General features: G+C 36.4%; 1 protein-coding gene across 1 annotated transcript; it reads left to right on the top strand.

Annotated features, from left to right (window-relative positions):
- The first annotated feature begins 549 nt into the window (after window positions 1-549).
- On the top strand, window positions 550-21,073 carry LMNTD2 (lamin tail domain containing 2). The gene is made up of 7 exons (XM_087928673.1): window positions 550-1,055; window positions 11,877-12,025; window positions 14,851-14,971; window positions 16,734-16,929; window positions 18,971-19,075; window positions 20,316-20,467; window positions 20,903-21,073. The coding sequence occupies exons 1-7, from the start codon at window positions 550-552 to the stop codon at window positions 21,018-21,020; spliced, it is 1,347 nt and encodes a 448-aa protein (XP_087784799.1). The 3' UTR covers window positions 21,021-21,073.
- Window positions 21,074-22,646: the final 1,573 nt, after the last annotated feature.

The raw sequence follows: 22,646 nt of genomic DNA, 5'->3' as shown, positions 1-22,646 counted from the left end.
TGTTTCCAGGTTAAATCTTTCGTTCAGTTTCTATCCATTATTCCTTGTCTGGCCTACAGGAGCCTTAGAAAATAGCTTGACCCCTTCCTCCCTGTGGCAGCCCCTCAAATATTGGAAGACCGCTATCATGTCTCCCCTGGTCCTTCTCTTCACTATACTAGCCATGCCCAGTTCCTGTAACTGTTCTTCATATGTTTTAGTCTCCAGTCCCCTAATCATCCTGGTTGCTCTTCTCTGTACTATTTCTAGAGCCTCAACATCTTTTTTATAATGTGGATGCAGTACTCTAGGTGTGGTCTTACTAAGGCTTTGTAGAGTGGTATTAGTACTTCCCTTGATCTTGACTGTATCCCTCTGTTAATACAATTTAGGATTGTATTAGCTTTTTTGGAGTCTGCTGAACACTGCTGGCTCATATTTAGCTGGTTGTCCACGAAGACTCCAAGATCCCTCTCACAGTTACTGCTATTGAGCCTGGTTTCACCCAGTCTATATGTGTACTTTTGGTTTTTCTTGCCTAAGTATAGGACTTTACTTTTCTCTACAATGATGAAGCTTCAAGAAAATACGTTAAAGAATCATGGAGAGATAAAATCAGAGATGGGAGAAATGAAAAGTGACATCCATAAACTAGATGATAAAATGGGCTCGATACAGGAAGCAATCCAGAAAAATGAACAAAGAATAAAAACAATTGGAACCAGAACAGAACAAACAGATAAAAAGTTGGAGCTGGTAGATCAAAGAATGACAGTGCTGAATAAAGACTTAGAAGATTCACTAATACACCTAGAGATGGATCAGGCCTCATTTTACTTGAGGTTTCAAAATGTGACAGAGACCAAGGAAGAAGACCTGGGAATGGGAATGGCAGAATTAATAGCTGAAGCCCTTCAAAGGGTCAAACAAGAAATCCTAAATGAGTTGGACAAAGTCTACAGAGTATATGCAAACTATGCCAGATGCCATAGACTCCCTAGGGAAGTACACATAAGATTCACACATAAGAAAGTTAGATATATCATTTATAAGATCACCAGAGAGGAAGCAATGATGTATGAAGATAAAGAAATCATAACCCTGAAGCAAATCCCTAGAAGAGTTCGAGAACAAAGAAAGGACTACCGCTTCCTGGTAACCCAATTAAACAAACAAAATATAATGTTCTAATGGATAACTCCAGAAGGAATGTTAGTCTCTTGGCAAGATAAAAAGATTAAAATTGATAACCTAGACAAAGCACAAGAACTACATGACCAGTTAGTTGGATCAGAGGAGGAGTATAGCAGTAGAGAGGAATTGGAACCAACAAGCCAAGAAGAACAATGACAGGAAACGAAAGGAAAGGATCAGGAGGAAAGAAGTAAGGAAGAGAAAGAACGCCAAGAAGAAGAAGGTATAAGAACAAGTACACAAAGAGATATAAGAGCCAACAGAAGACCGGCACATAAATAATAGATTGGAAGATGAAATTACTTTCAATAAATGTTAACGGACTAAACTCACCAGCTAAGAGGAAACAAATATTTACAAAACTAGTGAAACAGAAAGTGGATTGTGTGAATCCAGGAGTACACATTAAAAAGCAAGATGAGAAATATTTACAATACAACAAATTATGAAGAAATATTAAATAGGGAAATAACATTAGTAGAATTGAAATAAATAATCCAAAAGCAAAAAAATAATAAGACCCCTGGGCTAGATGGCCTACCAGGGGAAATGTATAAGAATTTGGGTGACCTGATATAATCGTTATTATTGGACATATGTAATGATGTGCTGATGGAAGCAAAGCTACCAGAATCATGGAGGCATAATCCTGAAAGAAAGTACAGATAATAAACAAATTAAGAACTATAGGCCAATTTCACTTTTGAATGCCAACTATAAAATATTTATGAATATCATGGCAGAGAGGATGAAAAAATTATTAAATGAAAATATGCACTCTGATCAAAATGGGTTCTTGCTGATGAGACAAATAAGGGACAATACAAGAATGGTAATTAATATATTGGAATATTACAAGGCCCATCCAGAAAAGCTTCCCTGGTTTTTCTGGATGCCCAAAAGGCCTTTGATAATGTAAACTGGCAATTCATGATACAACAAATCAAGCAGGGGTGGGATGCTATCGGTTCTGCCTGGCTCTATAGAACCGGTAGCTCTGAAGAGCAACAGGCACTGAACCAGTTCTATGTTTGCTGCTGTTTTGCCTACCTGCACCCGGGCTCTTTGCTTTGTATGGCACAGCTGAGGTTGAAAAAGCAGGAAAAAAGAGGCTTTTCAATTTTCAGCTGTCTGGGTGGCACATCTTAAGGTTTTTTACACATGCGTATAGCGCGCATCAGGTGTATGTGCACAGCATGCATGCATGCACAAAACATAGTCACCAAACTGGTAGTAACATGGGTTGAATTCAGGGGTGGGATTCAATTTTTTTAACAACCAGTTCTGTGGGTGTGGCTTAGTTAGTGGACCTGGCTTGGTGGTCATGTGATTGGGTAGACATGACTTGGTGGTCATGTTATTGGCTGGGTGTGGTCAACTCAATATCACTCACATCGAGGCACGCATCTCCTCACCTGGCCTCTCATGACTGTTGTAACAGTCGTAAGTGTGAAAAATGGTCATAAGTCACTTTTTTTTAAGTGCCATTGTAACTTTGAATGGTCACTCCACACAAGCAAAGTACCAGCAAAGGAGGGGAAAAAAACTCCAGAGATGTTCCTGAGACAAGAAGTCTAGTCCTGCCAAGAATGTAATAAGGGCTAACAGAGAGGCAGTTTCTGTAAGCAACACCAGAATGTTTCCTTCCTGCCTTCCTTACAGGATTAGGCCAGTAATTTCTTCTAACAACTGGTTCTCCAAACTGCTTAGAATGTTGACAACCGGTTCTAGCGAATAGGTGCGAACTGGTAGAATCCCACCCCTGAAATCAAGGCCATGAAATTTGGAGATAAGTTCAAAAAAATGATAGAGTCAATATACTCTATCAAAAGGCAAGCGTAATAATAAATGGAGATAGGACAAAAGCATTCATGATAATGAAAGGGTAAGGCAGGGATGTCCACTGTCATCTCTACGCTTCATCCTGACACTAGAGATATTATTAATAAGAATTAGATTAAATTCGGAAATAAAAGGAATCAGAAGCAAACAAGAGGAGTATAAGGTAAAGGCATTCGCTGACAACATGGTTTTCTTTATAGCAGAGCCATTGGAAACTTGACCCACACTAATGCAAGAGATAGAAAAATATGGGGAAGTAGCGGGCCTTAAAATTAATAAGGATAAAACTAAAATGCTAGTCAAAACCTGACAGCAAAGCAAAAAAAAAAAAAAGGAATTAGAGAAGAAAATAGGGTTGCAAATTGCTGAGAAGGTCAAATATTTAAGTATTTGGCTAACAGCAAGAAGCTCTTCAATGAAAGATGATAATTATATGAAATTGTTCAAACAAATAAAGAAGGATTTAGAAGTGTGGGGGAAGTTACAGCTATCATTACTTGGAAAAATTGCAACCATTAAAATTAATATTCTATGCAAATTACTCTATGATTCCAAATGATCCCCATAAAACTAAATAAAAAGTTTTTTACAGATTTAAATAAAATAACTACAAAACTTGTTTGGTCAGGCCAAAAGGCATGGATAAAATTAATTGCTTTTCAGGATAGTAGAAGTAGAGGTGGCTTTGGACTCCCAGCGTGGGAAAAATATTACAAAGCAGAGGTTCTAGTATGGATTAGAGAATGGGTAAACCTAAAGAATAGGAGAATCTTAACCTTGGAAGGGCACGATTTGTAAATGGGGTGGCATATCTTCTTGTGGAATAGTAGAAACAAGTTGCATTTGTATTTTTATAGACATGTATTGAAAGATTCGCTGATACAGACCTGGGAGAAGATTAAGAAAAGGCACTATATGAAAATCCCAGGCTGGCTATCCACCATGGAGGCAATGATCCACCCCAATACACTAGATGTAGGTAAAATGGCTAGATATAACAAAATTTTAGACAACCAAGGAATATTAAAAACCAATCAGGAATTAAAGGACCAGGGAATAATTATAGATTGTTGGCCATATCTCCAGCTACAATTATGATATAAAAAAGATCTAGAGGAATATGGATTCGATACTGAACTAAAACAGCAAGACAAATTATTAGTAGGCCCAGAAGAGAAATTAATATCAAAACTATACAATTACTTATTAAATTTCGATATAGTAGAGGAAATAGTGAAAGGACCAATGATAGTGTGGATTAAAAATTTCAGACATAACGTTGAGTTTGAAGAGTGGGAAGAAATTTGGAATAAAAATTATACAAGAACAAAGTCTGCTGCTTATAGAGAAAACCAATATAAGATGTTTTATTGTTGGCATTTGGCCCCAACAAGGTTGGCAAAAATGTACCCAAATCTAAATCCAAATTGTTGGAAATGTAAACAGGTACAAGGTACCTTCTTTCATGTATGGTGGTTATGCCTGAAGTTAAAAAATACTGGATCAAAATACAAAAATGGCTGTATGAAATTACAGGATGTCAAATAGAACTGAAGCTGGAACTGTTCCTTCTGGGGATTATTAAAGGAAAATATACTAAAAAGACAAAGTACATGATTTTGCATATAACAACAGCAGCACAAATTGCACTCACACAATGCTAGAAAAAAAGACATTATGTCATCAGACTGCTTTGTAATCCAAATCTTAGATTGCACAGAAATTGATAAACTCACCTTAGAGTTAAATGACAAGGAAGACTCAGAATATTATACAGCTTGAGAAAACTGGTATCAATGGTTAGATAATAGGAATAAGAAATGAACAGATTAGAAGAAAATATAGATATGTATATTAATAACTAGAAATGTACAGAATTATGTTTATGTAACAAATATATTTTAGAACTGTCAAAGATGATTGAGAATTGTAAAAAGCTATTATTAAATGTATTTGTATTTTAATGTTTCAAATTTCAATAAACATTTTTCAAAAATTAAAAGAAAATAGAAAAAGAAATGGGGAATGGATGGTCTCCTCATATTGAACTTCTGTGTTTTGCCACAGGAAAACCAAGACTCATTTTCTAGCTGTGTATATAAGCATACATCACTTGCAATATTATAATTTACAAGATTGTGCATAAAAGGCAGGTGGAAATGTTTACTCACAAGTAGATAGTATGCTGGTTAAGCTTTAGTCATACAGCTTGACGTAGGTTTTTTTATTTTTTTTATTTTTTTTATTTTAATTAAGTTTTTATTGGTTTTTAAAAACAAACATAAACAAACAAAACATAAAAACATCAAGCCATCTTCCATATGTATACATACAGTGTGCCGGTTGGTTTTGTGCTTCCATTTCATAGTCTTCAATTACAATTACATTGCATATAATCTTGTATTTTCATTCAAAAATTAATACCTTAGTATCATTATTAAGCAATCATTTGACTATACTTTTATTCATTCATGTTTTACAAGATAATCATAATTTACTTAGTTTGTTTTATAACAGTTCATATTATCATCCCAAATCTATCCTAAAATCATTTTGTAGATATAAGAAAGAAGTACATCTTTATATATTTATTATTTTCTAAAAGTCTACATATTTCATTACTGTATTTTATTGTCTAACCATTAATAGAATAAATCCCAAATTTTATAAAATTGTTTATCCTCTTGTTCCCTAATTTCAAATGTCAATCTACTCATTTCAGCACATTCCAATATTTTCTTAATGATTTCCTCCTGTGATGGTGTTTTCTCATTTTTCCAGTTTTTGGCAAATACAATCCTAGCCGCTGTTAATACATTTACAATCAGATATTTCAAGTCTTTACTATATATTTCAGGTAAAATTCTCAATAAAAATATCTCTGGTTTCAAGTCTACATGTTTTGTCATTTTTTTCCAACCACATGTGGATTTTAGTCCAGTATTTTTTAGCATCCGCACAAGTCCACCACATATGGTAATATGAGCCAGGTGTCTGATGACATTTCCAACATTTTTCGGATTTATTCTTGAATATTCTTGGTATTCTTGTCGGGGGAAAATGCCACCTGTAAAACATCTTATACAAATTTTCTTTATATGCTGTTGACATTGTCATTTTATAATTTTGAGACCACAATTTTTGCCATTTCTCTAATTCAATCCCAAGTCCAAAATTCTTCCCCCAAGCAATCATAGTTTCTTTAACTTGTTCTTCTAATTTAATTTCTAATAAATATCCATACAATTTTTTAAATCACCTTTTCATCAGTACCTGTCAAAATCTTATCTGTCAGTCAATTTGTCATAGAAACCTTCCATTTTAGAATCTTTATCATACCTTGAATGTATTTGCGCATATGAAAACCAATTCATCTTTATACCTTGTTCCTCTAGTTTTTGTATAGATTTGAGTTCACCCTTTTCATTCAATATTTCACCATATCTAACTGTTCCTTTTTGTATATTATAGGATAAGAAAATGCTTCAATAGTCGATAACCAGACTGGAATTTTCAAATAACATTGTCTTTTAATCTTCTCCCAGTTTAACCACAGAGACTCCCGTATATAATGTCTTCTAAAATACCTCTGTGCTTTAGTTCCTTTATACCATAAAAAAGCATGCCACCCCAACAGCAAATCATGTCCTTCTAATGTCAACAGTCTAGTATTTCTTAGTGTTATCCATTCCTTAACCCACGTCAGATTTGTAGCTTGATAATACAACTGCCAATTAGGCAAACCAAATCCTCCTCTAATTCTAGCATCTTGCAAAAGTTTTAACTTTATTCTCGCTTTCTTACCTTGCCATATATGTTTCAACACAATTTTATTTAAATCTTCAAAGTAATCTTTTCCAAGCCTAATTGGAATTGCTTGAAACAAATATAAAATTCTGGGTAATATATTCATCTTGATTGTTGAAATTCTCCCTATTAGTGACAGTTGTAAATTTTCCCATTTCGCCAGATCTAGTGCTATCTGCTGTTTAAGTTTGATATAATTATTCTCTTTTAGTGTACTGCATGTTGCTGTCAAATATATCCCCAAGTACTTGATCTTATTTGTGACCTGAATTTTCAATAGGTCTGCCAGTTCTTCCTTTTGTCTTAATGGCATATTCTTTGTCAAGATCTCTTTATCTTTATTTATTTTCAAACCAGCCACCTTTCCATATGTCTCTATCTTTTCGATCAATTTTGATGCTGTTTCTAGAGGGTCTTCTAAGATGAAAACCAGATCATCTGCAAATGCTTGCAGCTTAAATTCTTCCTTTTTGATTTTCATTCCTTTTATATTCTTTTCATCTCTAATATTTCTGTTTAGTGCTTCCAAAGTTAACACAAACAACAAAGGTGATAGTGGGCACCCTTGCCTTGTTCCTTTTCTTATATTGATAGAGTCTGTCAGTTCTCCCTCTATCGTTACCTTTGCCGTTTGCTTATAGTATATAGCTTCTATTGCTTGAATAAATTTTCTAGCGAAGCCCATCTGTTCCAGCAGTAATAACATGAATCACCAATTCACATTATCAAATGCCTTCTGTGCATCTAGAAATATCAGAGCCATTTGTTTTTCAGGATGTGCCTCGTAGTATTCCAAGGTGACCAAGATTACTCTCATATTATCTTTAATTTGTCTCTTTGGCAGAAATCCATTTTGATCAGGATGAATAAAATTATTTAGACATTTTTTAAGTCTTTCTGCCAATATTGAAGCAAAGATTTTATAATCTGCATTTAGTAGAGAAATAGGTCTATAGTTCTTAATTTGTAATGGATTGGCCTCTTTTGGAACAAGTATAATATAGTCTTCTGACCATGATTTAGGTATCTTCTTCTTTAACATAACTTCATTCATAACTTCTAGCAATGGAAGATTCAACAATTCTTGTAATGTTTTGTAAAATTCTGCCGGAAGTCCATCTGGGCCTGGTGCCTTTCCATTATTTTGCTTCTTGAGTGCTTCAGTTAACTCCATCATCGTTATATTGCTTTCTAACATTGTTTCAATCTCTTTAGGTATCTGAGGTAAATTAGCATTCTGTAAGTACTGTTTAACTCTTTCTTCATCAATATTCTCTTGCATATATAGTTTCCCATAGAAGTCTCAAATGATTTTCTTCTTCTCTTTACTACCATAGCAAACTTGGCCTTGGTCATCTGTTAATTGCAATATTTTCCTTGATTCTTTCTCCTTTCTCAATTTGTATACTAACCATCTACCTGGTTTGTTTGTGTCTTCAAAGTAGTTCTGTTTAGCACCTCTAATTTTCTGTGCTAATTCTTCTTTTTCTATTTGACCCATTTTATGTTTAACTATATCCATTTTTAGCTTGATGTCCTTTTTCTGTGGCATTTTCTGTAGCTCTTTTTCAAGTCTTTTATACTCATCTTCTAAGGCCTTAGAGGCTAATCTTTTCATAGTATTTCTTTTCCTTGTATAATCTATTATCAAGCCTCTAACATATGCCTTTAAAATAGTATTATTTAACATCCATCTAGATCTTCTTTTTTGTCCTTTCCATTTAATTGTCATTGAATTGTGATCTGCCCAAGTACTTGTTTCAATATTTATTTCTTGAATATTAGTTATTAATTCTGTTGACATCCATATCATATCTATTTTGGACCATGATACGTGTCTATTTGAATAGAAGGTATATTGTTTAGTTTTAGCATTTCTTTCTCTCCGTGTATCTTTTAAATTTATTTCATCTACTATTTTAAAAAAAGATTTAGGGAGAGTCTTTCTGTTTTGCTTTATTGTTTTCTGTGCTGTATAGTCCAATTTATTGTCTACAATTCCATTAAAATCTCCCATCATAACTATATTAGCACAGTCCAGTTCAATTATTTTCATATGTAATTTTTTGTAGAATTCTTCTTGTTTGTCATTTGGGGCATAGATTGCAATCAGGAGTGTTTTCGTATTATTGTCCATTATTTCCACCATTAATATTCTTCCATCATCATCGGTATAAATCAATTTTGCTGGGATGCTCTCTTTAATATATAAAACCACTTCTCTTTTCTTACATTGTGTCAAAGAAGTAAATATTTTCCCTAGTTTTGGCTGTATCAACAATTCTTCATATTGGTTTTTAATATGTACTTCTTGTAGACAAATTATATCAAATTTTAATTTCTCTAATTTATGAAAGGTTTTCCTTCTTTTAACAGAGAAGAACAGAGAACAGAGTCCATTTATATTAATTGTAATCAGTTTTTTCTCTTCCATGGTTATATTTTGTAGTTAGGTTTAGCAGCTCTTGTAGATCTTGGTTCACGTTGTTCTTTGGCTTCCACCTTTCCACCTACTGCACCTTCTTCTTTTTCAATCGCCATTTGGCAGTCCTCTTGGAATTCAATTAGTGAGATTTCTTTTTCTGCCTCTTCCTCTTTCCCTCCAAAAAATTATGTATAAAATAATTCCACTTTCTCAATTGAGTCAATTCTATGTCGCTGTTCTTGCCATGTGAACATTAAACTTCTGGAATCAGCCATCTATTATTCACCTCTTTTTAAAGTAGCATTTTAGTCAGGAATTGGTATTCTCTTCTCATCTTTCTCACTCTTCTGGGTATTTGTTTCAAGACCACAATCTCCTTGTCTTTATATTTCAATGTTTTCTCTTTTGCCACTTGCAATATTTGCGTTTTAATGGCTTTCTTTGTAAATCTAATGTGAACTTCTCTTGGTAAGCTATTTCTCATTGCATATCTTGTGAAAACTCGATAAACCTCATCTATTCCATCCATCATCTTCTCTTGAGTTATTTCCAAAGCTTCAGCCAGTATTTCTATCATTATCTCAGCTAAGTTTTATCCTTTTTCTTCCTCTACGTTTTGGAATCTAAGATAGAATTCTGATCTATCCATCTCCCATCTCGACATACCACTTTTATCTTGTTCAACCACCGTTAATCTATTATCAATATCTCCAATCTTCTTGTCTCTTTGTTTATCTTCTTCTTCAATTTTTTGGAATCTCTCATCATACTTCAACATCATTTGTTGGATGTTCTCCACTTTTTCATCAGTTTTCCCTGTTCTTTGTTCAATGTTCTCTGTTCTTTGTTCAATGTTCTCTGTTCTTTGTTCAATGTTCTCTATTCTCTTTTCCATATTCTCTGATCTTGCTTGAATATTTTGAATTCCTTGCATAATCATCTGCAGTCACTTTTTCTTGTTCTTCTTCTTGCTTTAACATTGTCTGTATTGAACGTTGTCCTCCAGATGTTGAGGAGGAAGTAGAAATTGAAGAACCAGGAGCTGTTAGTTTCCTACTCATTTTAAGCAATTCAAAATCTTCAGGTTCTTCTAAACCTTAATCCAATTTTGAAATAACCAACTGTAGTTCGAAGTAAAAATAGTAGAAAAAAGAAGCCAAATAGTAATGATAAAAAAAAAGAAAAAAAAAGAGAAGACAAAATTTCTTCAGGTTCTTGTATATCTTAATCCAATCGGTGGTTAGATGAAGAAAAAGGTTTGGGGAAAAAAAGGAAAAATTCTTCAGGTTCTTCAACACCTTAATCCAATTGAGAGGTCTCAAATAGAAAAGAGTGCATAAAAATAAACCAGAAAGGTAGATGAAAAAACAAAAATACCAGGAAAGGAGAAAAAAAAGGCTATTCCCTTAAAAAAAAAAGGAAACAATACTAAAGCTTTCCCTTTAAGATAAAAAGCAAGCGTAGAGATTGGACTTCCAAAGGAAAAAAAAGAAAAAAAAAGACAAGCTCCAACAAAGCCAAAGATCCAAATAGCTATTGCAAAAAAGAAAAAATGAAATAAAATAAAGCTAGTGAGGGATAGCACAACTTAGAAAAAGTAAAAAGAACACACTGCACTTTGTTTAATTATCCAAGGCTCTTATTATAACTCTCTTCTCCAAAAACATATCACCCTTTTTTCCCCTAAGTTTCAACACCAGACTCCAGCTGTTGATAGAAACCCAGAAGAGCACCTGCAATAATACTCTCCCATGCTCTTCCCTCTGTCTTATCAAACAGGCAGTGTCCTTGAAAAAAGTCTCAATTCTTTCTCAGCTTTGTCTGGTCAAAGGAAAAGTAGAGTATTTCCAAGCCTCTAGTTGGCAGTGTTACAAAGTTTCTTTAGCTTTCACTTTCCCCCTCCTTTTCCGGCAGAGTATAATAAGAATTAGTTAAAAAAGGAAGAAAATATTTTTTTTAAAAAAGACTAAAAGGGAGTCTCTGGCTTAATATATTATAAAATCAAAAAGGGGAAAGAAAAGAGTAGATAAAAAAAAGGAAAAAACCAGTCCAGTTTCGAAATATAGGATCATCAGCAATAAGAAAAAAAAAATATTACTTTGACATTCCTGTTTAAAATCTTATTCACTTCTGTAAAAATACTTTTACAGATTCTTTCTTTCCCTTAGGGTGTCCTCTCAAATCTTTAAATAAAGAAAAGTTCTCACCAAACCGGCACACTTTCTCTTTCGTTCTCTTTCGTTTTGGAGCTGTTCCAACTTCAGCAGCTTTAATGGCTGCCTCTTTGCTGCTGGCAAAAAGAGCTTCTCCTGGATCTACCAGGGACTTTACGATATCCCTGGGATTGACAGGATGCGCTCTTTACATTCACCATCTCTTCGGGACGGTTTAGATCCACTTGGACCGTCCAGGAGCAAAGATATTGGCAGCGATCTCAGACCTCCGAGATTGCATGCCGTATCATCACGATGCCAGCGATGCCCCTCCGCTCGACATAGTTTTTATGTCATAAAGAAACTTGGCCTTCTACCTGCCTGCCTACATTGTCCAGATCAAAGACCATGACGGTTGAGCTGGATGGCCTAGAGACTACTAGAGTATCCATACAGAACTCTTTCTAATCCCACAGCTCAGGAGAAGAGAGCAAGCTGCCTTCTGAACTATCCTCGCAAGCTATCCTCACTTCTATGAAAACGGATTTTGCCTTATCGGAGAGCAAGGCGGCAGAACCTTCTTCCAGCCTACCTTCCTTGGAGGACAAAGGCCCAGAAAAGAAAGGTAGGTGCAAACTTTCCAGTGGGTCTCCAGTTGCCTGGCTGAGTCATACATGCACCACACACATAATCACATGACCTCCCCGGTTTGTAATCCAGGTTAATGCCCTGGTGTGTTCCATCTCTGGTAAATTTACTGGTAAATCAGTAAAGACTGCAATGATGAAATAGTCATGTCTTAACTTGGGCCCTGCTGAGCGCTAGCTTTAAACACAAAACTGGAGAATGGGAAATGTCCCTCCTATCCCTATTGGGATTATGAAATAATCTTTCCAACCTGACTCACTTTTGTGCAAAAAAGGGAAGTCAGTTTTGTAGAGTATACAACCCATATAGCCTATAGGTGTGAACAACAGAGTTGGGAAGAACCTTGAAAGTCTGCTTTCAACCCTATAACATTTCAGATAAGTGGCTGTCCAATCTCTTCTTAAAACCCTCCAGAGGTTTTTAGGTTGCCTCCACAACTTCTGGAGGTAAGTTGTTCCACTGATTAATTGTTCTAACTCAGGAAATTTCTCATTAAAAAAAGAGTAAAATAGTAAATATCCCAGATCAGCTCCACAAGCTGGTATTGAATTCATTTAGATATATTAACTGTAATAGAACTGTAATAGACACATAGTAATAGAAAAGTGAATGTTAACCTGTGTGATTTGTGTTAGTTGTTAGTTGCTTCACTGTTTTTGTTCTTTTAAATTTTGCTGGTTATTGACAATCAATATTATTGGCTGATAAAATTCAGGGTATCCCCCCCCCAAAAAAAGAAACACTTGTCCCATCTAAAAGTAAGAATCTTGAAAAAAGAGCAGAGATTATTGGAATCACTAAAGACTTCTCAAGAACAAATTTCATTTCCTTGTTTCCTCACTTCCTTAGTACAGTATATTGTGGAAATAACTGTGGTATAATATATTCTAATTTCAGTGAAAAGTTTTTAAAAATTGCCTCTTAACTTTATGGTTAATAATCTAGTTAAACATAGTCTGGATGGCATGACTATTAAGTAGTTCCACACCTGGACTGAAAATCCTTATTCAAAACGTTAATTAATGATTCTTTTTCTAACTGCAGTTGAAGTGTCAAATAGAGTATCGTTGGATTTAGTCATGGGTCTGACATGGGCCTCATAATTTTTATAAATGACTAGGCAAAGAGATGGAGTACATCCTTACCAGATTTGCAGTTGAAAGTTTTCTTGAGCTGTTGGACAATTTGATCTAAAGGAACAATATATTTTAATAAAGATTTATATTTTTGCTTACAAACCTAAGGGCCACTACCATCTTGCATCAGGCAGATGGATAGACAAAGATATCAAAGGAAAACAAATCCTTCCCTGTCAATTTTTCCAAACTTGTTTGTTTTGTTAATTTGTTTCCAGGGCAATTTTCAAATCACTTTCCACCATTAAAGATATATTTTCATTTGTCAGTGTTGTATAATAAGTAATCTTGTAAGGCATTAGCAAAAACTTACGTTACACCAATTGATATATTTTAGGAAATAAGGATAATATACCAACAGCAGAATTTGCTATGAAATATTGTTAAACAATTTCTTTTTTTGTTCAAAAAATTTTGACCTAAGGAATTGCCTTTAAAATGGTGGCCATGCACCAAACTGACACAGTATAGAAGGCTTACTATGCTCCTGCTTTTCTCTTTCTTTGCATCTATTGGTGCCCGGCTGAATTACTTTACACTCCCAACTTCACACCTTTTATATTTCCCTCCAACTCTTACGTTTTGTATCTTCATCTTCCCCACACAATTCCCCTCTCCCTTGGGGAGGTCAATAATTTCCTTGCATGCTCTATACCAGGGGTGTCAAACTCAAGGCCTGAGGGCCGAATCTTGCCCGCAGGGTGCTTAGATCCGGCCCATGGGGCCACCCTGAAAACAGCAAAGGACCGGCCTGTGATGCCTCTGCCAGGGAAAACGGAGCTTGAGAGGGCCATGCACAGCTGTCCTAGGCTTCATTTTCAGCCGCAATGACCCCCTGCAGCCCTCTAGCAGCAAAAAGCAGCTCAAGGGGGTGCATGCAACCCTCTGAGTTCTGTTTTTGCTGGCAAAGGGCTGCAGGAGGCAGTCGCAGCCAAAAATGGGGCCCAGGAGCCCGTTTTCACTGGCAGAGCGCTTGGACCACCACAGATACCCCCAACAGAAGTGACATCATACTGGCTACATCCACCCTGGCCATACCCACACTGACCCCCTTAAGGTCAAACACAACCCTGATGTGGCCCTCAGTAAAATCAAATTTGACACCCCTGCTGTACACTGTCTGGTAAGATGACCCTTTATTTATTTTGATTTTCTCCTATTAATGTTAATTTCCTTGTTTCCTTTATTGATTCTTTTCAATTAACAACCTGGACATTGAAAAGTATGCCAGAGCCTAGCAATCAAATTAATTTACTTGCTTCCAGGGTTATGCTATCAATTTGCATAAGATGTAGTTATTTTTCAATCCTACTGTGCTCTTCCAGATTACCCTACCATTTAGAATATTCCATCTAGTTTTTTTAAAAAAAACGATATATGAAATAACACATCTTTTTTCAAAACAACAAAGAAGGTTGAGGGAAAAACAAAACCCTTAGATTTCTCTCTTTCTCCCACATCCTCCAAACTGTAATTATATGAAATTACATGAAAAGTGATAAAAATTCAGTTATGAAGACTACCGTCGATGTAGAAATCAAATCTTTCTAGTCAAGATTCATTATTCACTATTCAATGCAAAGCAAAACTATCTTTTTTTTTTTTTGAAGTTTTATGGGCAAAGATTAATGGGTCACATGAGTTCAGTGTTTCTGCTTTCCCATAGATTTGGTTTCCACCCCGTATCCTCATAAGCTCACTCAGCTTGGTCTTTCTCTTGGACGGCTGTCAGAGGAGGAACTATGTCCCCACTTGATGCGCTCTCCCTTTCTACAGGAATGCAAGGCGTGAGTCCACAGAGTTCAGCTCTCATGGCGGTATTTTAATTATTATTGCTTCATACTACATCCTCCCATACTACCACCTCTTACAATACTAAACAACACAATATCAACAGTAGAGACCTTCAAATTTCTAGGTTCTATCATATCACAAGACCTAAAATGGACACCTAACATCAAAAATGTCATCAAAAAAGCACAACAAAGAATGTTCTTTCCGCGCCAACTCAGAAAGCTCAAACTGTCCAAGGAGCTGCTGATACAGTTTTACAGAGGAATTATTGAGTCTGTCATCTGCACCTCTATAACTGTGTGGTTTGGTTCTTCAACCCAACAAGACAGACACAGACTTCAGAGAGTAGTTAGGACTGCAGAAAAACAATTACTACCAACCTGCCTTCAGTTGAGGACCTGTATACTGCAGGAGTCAAAAAGAGGGCTGTGAAAATATTTACAGACCTCTCACATCCTGGACACAAACTGTTTCAACTCCTACTCTCAAAACGACACTATAGAGCACTTCACATCAGAACAACTAGACACAAGGACAGATTTTTCCCTAATGCCATCACTCTGCTAAACAAATAATTCCCTCAACACTGTCCAACTATTTACAAAGTCTGCACTACTATTACCGTTAATCTTCTCATCACACCTTATCACCCATCCCCTCCCACTTGTGACTGTATGACTGTAACTTTGTCACTTGTATCCTTATGATTTATATTGTTTCCTAGTATGATTTGATTGCTTATTGTGCCCTATGACTATTATTAAGTGTTGTACCTTATGTTCTTGACAAATGTATCCTTTGTTTTTTGTACACCGAAAGCATTTGCACCAAGACAAATTCCTTGTATGTCCAATCACACTTGGCCAATAAAGAATTCTATTCTATTCTATTCATCAGAATAAGGAGGATTTTTAAAACACATTTATCAATCATATTGATAATGTTGATAGTATGGCATTCAACAGAATATGGAATGGCCAGGATATGGTCAGCCTTTGAGTTCTGCTTCACAACTCTCCATTTCATTTTCAAGTCATCCCTGAGGCCCTTTAAAGTCAACTCTTATTGACTTTGTATTATACTCATTATTTCTCCATGCTGTTAGCAGATTGAAAATATATTTGGCATTTTTGCTCACATTGTTCCTCATCATCTTGCTTATGCCAACAATTATTGTTGCATTGAAACCTTGCTTTGCTATGTTGTGTTGTGAGCGCCAGCGGGATTCCATTGATGCTGCTACTTCGTCCTGGACTTACTCATGGCCTCGTTGCCTCTTCCCCAAGTTCAAATCCTCTGGTCTTCTCTCTCAACTAGGCTAACTAAACTCTTTTGGTTGAGACCTTGAATTAAAGATGTAGTCTACTGGTCATGTTTTGGCAGGGGCCTTAATTTATAGCATTGTTTGTGCAGATTCCACAACCAGTAATAATCAAAATTGGGCACCACATGCTATAAACTGATTCCAGAGTTGTCTTCAGGGAGCTGATCTTCTGAGAAAAGTCTTGATTTTCTGCAATGTTGTACCTCGATTCTCCCAGTACTGTCTCTCCCATTTGGTTTGCTTTGTTCTTTGTTTAATTACTTTTTTTAAAAAAAATCAAGCTTTACTGATTGTTCTGGAAGGTCTGTCACAACATAAAGGCCACCACTGTAATCAGCCATGTGCTAATCGATGGAATTGGTTTTTAATAAAAGTTTTTGAATATCTAACTCATTTATATTTGCTTTATGTCTTTTGTTCTCTTCTTTTAGATGCCATGCTGAAACCAGCTCTCTAAGGATAGTCAGTGTGCACCGTAAAGGCAAATTTATCAGAATCTTCAACTGCTTATTGACTAAAGAGGTCGACCTAAGTGGCTACATCATCCAGCAGTGGGTTGGAGGATATCCAATCTCTATCTACCATTTCCCAAAGAATGTTATTCTGCCTGCCCAACATCACATCACTGTAAGCAACAGAAACCCTTCTCATTTGCCAATGCTACACATAATGGGACATCACTCTTAAGACATGCAAATAGGACTCTATATGTGTGGGGGAAACATGCAGGGCATCTGGATTCAGCGCTTGCTGCTGAAAGTCTAATTACTCAAACCACAGAATCTTTTGCACAATCAGCCCCCATTGTTTTCTTTCTCTCCCATTAATATAAACAATAAGCACTTTCAGACAAAGGGCGTATTAAATTACCAATAACTCCCTCCCCCAACAATGTGCGGCTATTTTGTGTTTGCATCAGAGATGATGAGAAAGTATGAAATGGTAACAAGTGAAAAATGAGAAAACTCTGCACCCAACATAAAATATTATGAATGAGGCAGAACGATGACACAAAGAAAGCTTTCTTTGGAAGCAGATGGTGATTCTAATCATTCTAAAACGTGATTCATACCATCAGATGCCTTTCCTCACAATAGCCTTAGCAAACCCAGCATTGCTATGGCCACCAAAGGAGATGCTGATGTAATGATGCCATGTCCTGGCATTCTTTGCACTCATGTTGGTACTGGCAGATCTTTTCTAATATGGAAATATTAGAAGCTGAGGATGCAGACATCACATGGCTTAGGATGAAAACAAGACTAATGTACCAGGGACCAGGATAAAATTGGGGCTATCAGATCATTCTAATGACCTTAAAAATATTAGTGAAGAAAGATGTCCCTTGCTTGCTCACTATTTGAATAGGACAGAGCCTTCTTTGACCGTTTGAGGGAAATGTGGAAGATGGGCGCATAGAATCATAGAATAACAGAATTGGAAGGGATCTTGGAAGTCATCTAGTCCAACCCCCTGCTCAAACAGGAGAGTCAATTCCAAATATTAGCCTCTACCTAGGATCAAACTCACAGCCTCGTAATTGCAAGGTGAGAGCTCCACCTCTAGGCCACCAGAGCTGCATAATAGAACAATCTTGTCAGTTGCTTCTTTTTATTGCTAAGTTGGAGCAATGCAGACTGGAGCAGTCTGCTGTGGCTCCATTTCCTCTCCTCTTGGTTCTTCTGTTTCCTTGTAAAAGAAAAGCCCTGCTGGACCACATCAAAAGCCCATCTACTCCAACCTTTTGCTTCCCTCAATGGCCTACCAGTTGATCCAAGCAGTGGCGGATTAAGGCTCACTGGTGCCCTAAGCACTGACAAATCTTGATGCTCTTCTCCTTTGTACATACTGTATAAACAAAGCCAAGCTTAGGCTACCAATTGCGGTGCCCCCTTTGGGCCTGGGGCCCTAAGCAGGTGCTTAGTCTGCTTAATGGTTAATACACCACTGTATCCAAGGCATCCTTTTATTCATGTTAACCTATGGAATTTTCCTGCCTTTGATAGGAACATAATCAGAGCCAATAACTACTTTTTGTCTCATCCTCTGTGAATGTGTTTCTTTTCCATTTTAAGACATTTAAGTTGGTGGTCATCATTACATGTAGCAGAAAATGAACTCCCCATTTATGTTAGCCATGAGAGGGCAGCAGTGCTAGAATAGGTTGAGATAGGGGGTTGCAATCAGAATCATATGCACAGGAGATGCACTGAATATGTCTTTCACAAGCCCACCTCTCCTTGGACCTTGGCAATGTTTTCTCTTCCCCATCAGTAAAACTTAAGATGCATGCTTCCATAGCATATCTTGGCTCATGGATGTTCCAAGCCAGCAGGAGGCACTACAGGATCACAACTGATGCTCAAGCTCCAAATATTCCAGTCAAAAAGTTTACTGCTTGTATAGCAGGATACTGAAGTGCAGATTACATGCTCAGTGCAAAGATAAACTTTAAAATTCCTTGTCAATGAGATTAGTGTTTAAAATTATGGAAAAAGTAGAGACAGATGAGCTAATTTATTAATCCAGCCCACCTTTCATCTGCCTTAAACTGCCTCTAGAAATAGTTTTGGTTTTCATGGTCTTTGTAGATTTAAAAAAAAAAAACCTAGCAGGCAAGTTGTACACATTAATCATTGTATACTTATTCACATGCATTGTTTAACAGGTTTGGGCTGCAGGGGCCAACTTGGTTCATGAACCATTTTCCAACACAAAGTTTTTCAGAGCAGGGCCCGACTGCCTCACCACTCTTTGTGATCGTAATGGCCAGGTGAGCTGTCTTGGCTAATAGTAGGGAAGTGGTTGGTTGGTTGGTTTCTGATTGTTAAAATAGAAGCTGCTCCACTTTCTGCCAAGGCTTAAGAAACAAATCAGGGCAAACCCAAAAGTGCAGTAAAATATTATTGTGGCATATCATGATGACAGTGGTGCTTCCAGGACCTTCCACTGGCTTGTAGAAAAGCTTATGAGCCACTTGGCCATTATTTGGCTATCTCTGTAAGGCTGGTGGCAAGAGAAGACCCAAATCCATGCCCTACTGGCAAATGGTAGCTTTATCGGAAGCTAGAAATCTGATATAAATTTTCTTCATGGGGAAAGGAGCTAAAGAGGTTGATACCTATACCGGTGATCCTCCCCCTGAAATTGAAAAGTGCTGTAATTCCCTCATTAGAGCTAAAAGGAAGGGTTAACCATTCTCTTCATTGAGGAAGCATGAGAAGGCCCTAGCTCCATTTTTAAGAAATAGAAAAGAGCTATTGCAATAGCTCTTTTCTATTTCTTCTCCCATCACTATTTTAGTTACATGGGTAGGAGAATCAGACTGACATAGTTTAGAGGAGACCTCAAGAGTCATTGGCCTTGTGCAGCATTTCTAGTTTGTGGCAATTCCCTTGGTGACACAGGGAAAGTATTTTTGGACCATGTTACAGTCCTTACTGTGTCTGGAACAGCTTCACCAGAACTAGTTGCAGAAGATAGTTGGATGGACATTATCAGTTGTGTCCTAGATTACGGAACCCAGCAGAGTAGAGGTATTTTGTTGGGGAGGTCAGTCGATCCAGCCTTGAGGTTATTGAATAAGAAGAACCAATATAACAGAGGCTGACTTCTCTCTAGCTGTGGCATCATCATTAGGGTTCATGTGGTCCCTTCCCTCTTTCAGCCTGGCTCAGTTAGATATTCTTCACAACCACTTTTGCTATGGCCTCAGCAACTCCATCTCTGCTAATACTTTGAATGATTGTTGGAACAAAATATAATGTACCTATATGAACTAGGTGCTCTGGGGAAAAAGCAGAAGAAAAATCGAGGTGAGATTATTCATAAACAATGATAAACTTCTGAAGAATCCTAAGAGCCTTTATATATACAGTGTATTTCATTGTAATGTTTCTGTATTTTTATCTTGATACTTTACCTTTGAATCTGTTATGAAAAGGTACTGTGCAAGTGTAAACATTAAAAGCAGCGGAGGTATTACCCTTGTCTCTCACTTGCTTTTTCTCAAGATGGTGTCACAATACGTAAATCCTCATCAATTTACAGCAGCAGCAGCAGCTTACAGTGATAACGTGGAACTTTCCATCGACAAGTTTCCCCTTTGGGATGGCAGAGAAGAAACAAATGAAGTCTGGTCCCCCAAGATTTCATTCCTCCCAAGGTACAGCAAAGAAAATCCTGCTCTTTTTGCAAAGGGAAGGTTTAGGTACAATTCGGAAGTGCTCAAAATTATGTCAAGTTGTGATACGTAGAGTAAAAGGCCCCGAGGAAGGTGTTGATATAATCTGGCTTAACACAGGATTTTCAGACAGCTCATCTCTGAGAGATGAATGCCCAGACCAAACTTGCATCCGTCCAATGAAAACAACTAATCCTGCTTTGAAGCTGGTCATTCCATTATTGAGTTCTCTTACTTAGGAAATTCTAATAATTTGGGTCTCCCTGGAATGTTATAGATTGGTTTAGTGTATTGTGCAAACTTAACCAATTGCAATATATATAATAATCCATGTTTAAGGAAACCGTTATTTAACACTTATTCATTTTTAATGAAAAAGTAAAGAACTTTCTATAGAATCTTTTTTTTTTTTTTTAGGAACTCAAAACAACTTTCCATGGATTGTTCAAGTATCAATATGTGGTGTGACCGGTCCATCGGAAACAAGATAATAACAAATGGGGAATGTAACTATTTTTCTTTTTCGTTTTCTTAAAAAAAACAACACCCTTTCCTTTCGGGTGTGGTGATGGTAGTCATATCAAAAAGACCATTTAACACACAAATCCATAATTAATTTGCAACAAATGGAACAACTTATCTTTTCATAATCAGTCACACTTTAACTAACTACCGTACTAATTTCATGAAGATATAGGTGATGAACCTCTAATGTGTTTTGGGATATTCTGTTCAGAAAACCTGAAAAAAAAAATGAATTGGGAAAAGACAGAATCCAAATATTTACTTTTATTTTTAATAAAGAAACCATTTTTTTTAAAAAAAATGCAATTTTCCTAATTTACTGTCCCCTGCGCTTCTTAAAAAACAGTAATTGCCTCATTTCAACCAACCAAACCAAACCAAACATAATGCAGCCCATCACAAGATTTCTTGTCCTTCTAGAATATCTTACTCTTCATTTATTTTTTACCCTTTTAGCTATCCTTTAGCCAGTTAACTATCCATGAAATCACTTGTCAGTTTTTTTAAAGTCCAAATACATGATGGCAGTTGAATCACCTCTATCTACTCTATTCTGACCCTTCTTCGTAGGAGAAAATCTCTGGTCTGTGTTAGGCATGTTAGGACCATCTTTGAGCTCTGATTTTTTTAAAATGCACATATATAGACATGCATTCAGAGGGCAGAACAGGAAACATATCCCATTAACAATGTTTCTGATCAACTACTATATTACAAGGTCAGAAGTATTTGTGGATAGGCTTATTCAATCTATCCATACCGATATCATTAGATTCTACCAGATATTAAGGACAATTTTTCTCCCTTCAACACATTGTAGTTCCAATACATGAAATTCCCCTTTCCCATTATCATGGACTTTATCTTTTTTTAATGGAATATAAAATACAGGTGTAATTTTATAAATTATAAAGCCCAACTGATATTGTGTGCAGGAATATATTCATCCACATTATTGTTCAGTAGTGCTAAATCAGGGTTGCCCATTTTTTAAATTAGGCACAAGTGTACATTTGAGCTTTGAGCAGCACACGTCCAGCTACATTCCAAAACATTACGAGGATAACCCTTTATCTGTTTAATAATGTCACTCTTCAATCACATTCAGCATTACAATTTATTAATAACAGTTCTGGAGATTCTAGGGGTCACAGGAAGTTTTCTAGTCCTGGGCTCAGAAATGCTCAAGTATCTTAGACACTTCCAAAATAGGGAAATGATTTAAATTCTTCTTGTAGCTTTTTGGGGGAAAAGCTCATCAGAAAGGAGAACTAGCTTTGGGATTCACAACAGTATTTTTATTGCTTTTGGCAGTTAAGGAAAGCTCTTCTGACAGTGAAGATTTTTCAGTCATGGTTTTCAGTCATGGAAACCGGCACCTCGGGAACCAGTAATGACAGTAAGTAAAGTCCATTGCTATCAGTTGCAGAGAGACAGTAACTCCCTCCTCAAACTTGAGATATTGGAACAAATAAGACATTGAGGAAAGAGACAGTAGTGGGTTCTATTATAATATATTAGGAAAATAACTGTTTCCCCAGGTAGTTATTGTTGTTAAAGGACTCAGGGGAGGTTTCTCACACATAAAGAGCTTTTTGTGCAAGAGATGTAATTATTTTAATCAGCATAATTTTGC

The sequence above is a fragment of the Pseudonaja textilis genome, chromosome 1 (assembly GCF_049901715.1).
Source record: "Pseudonaja textilis isolate UNSWEBS1 chromosome 1, rPseTex1.2, whole genome shotgun sequence".
In the NCBI taxonomy this organism is placed as follows: Eukaryota; Metazoa; Chordata; class Lepidosauria; order Squamata; family Elapidae; genus Pseudonaja; species Pseudonaja textilis.
Note: the sequence above shows the minus strand (reverse complement) of the source record. Positions and strands in the feature narration are given on the sequence as shown.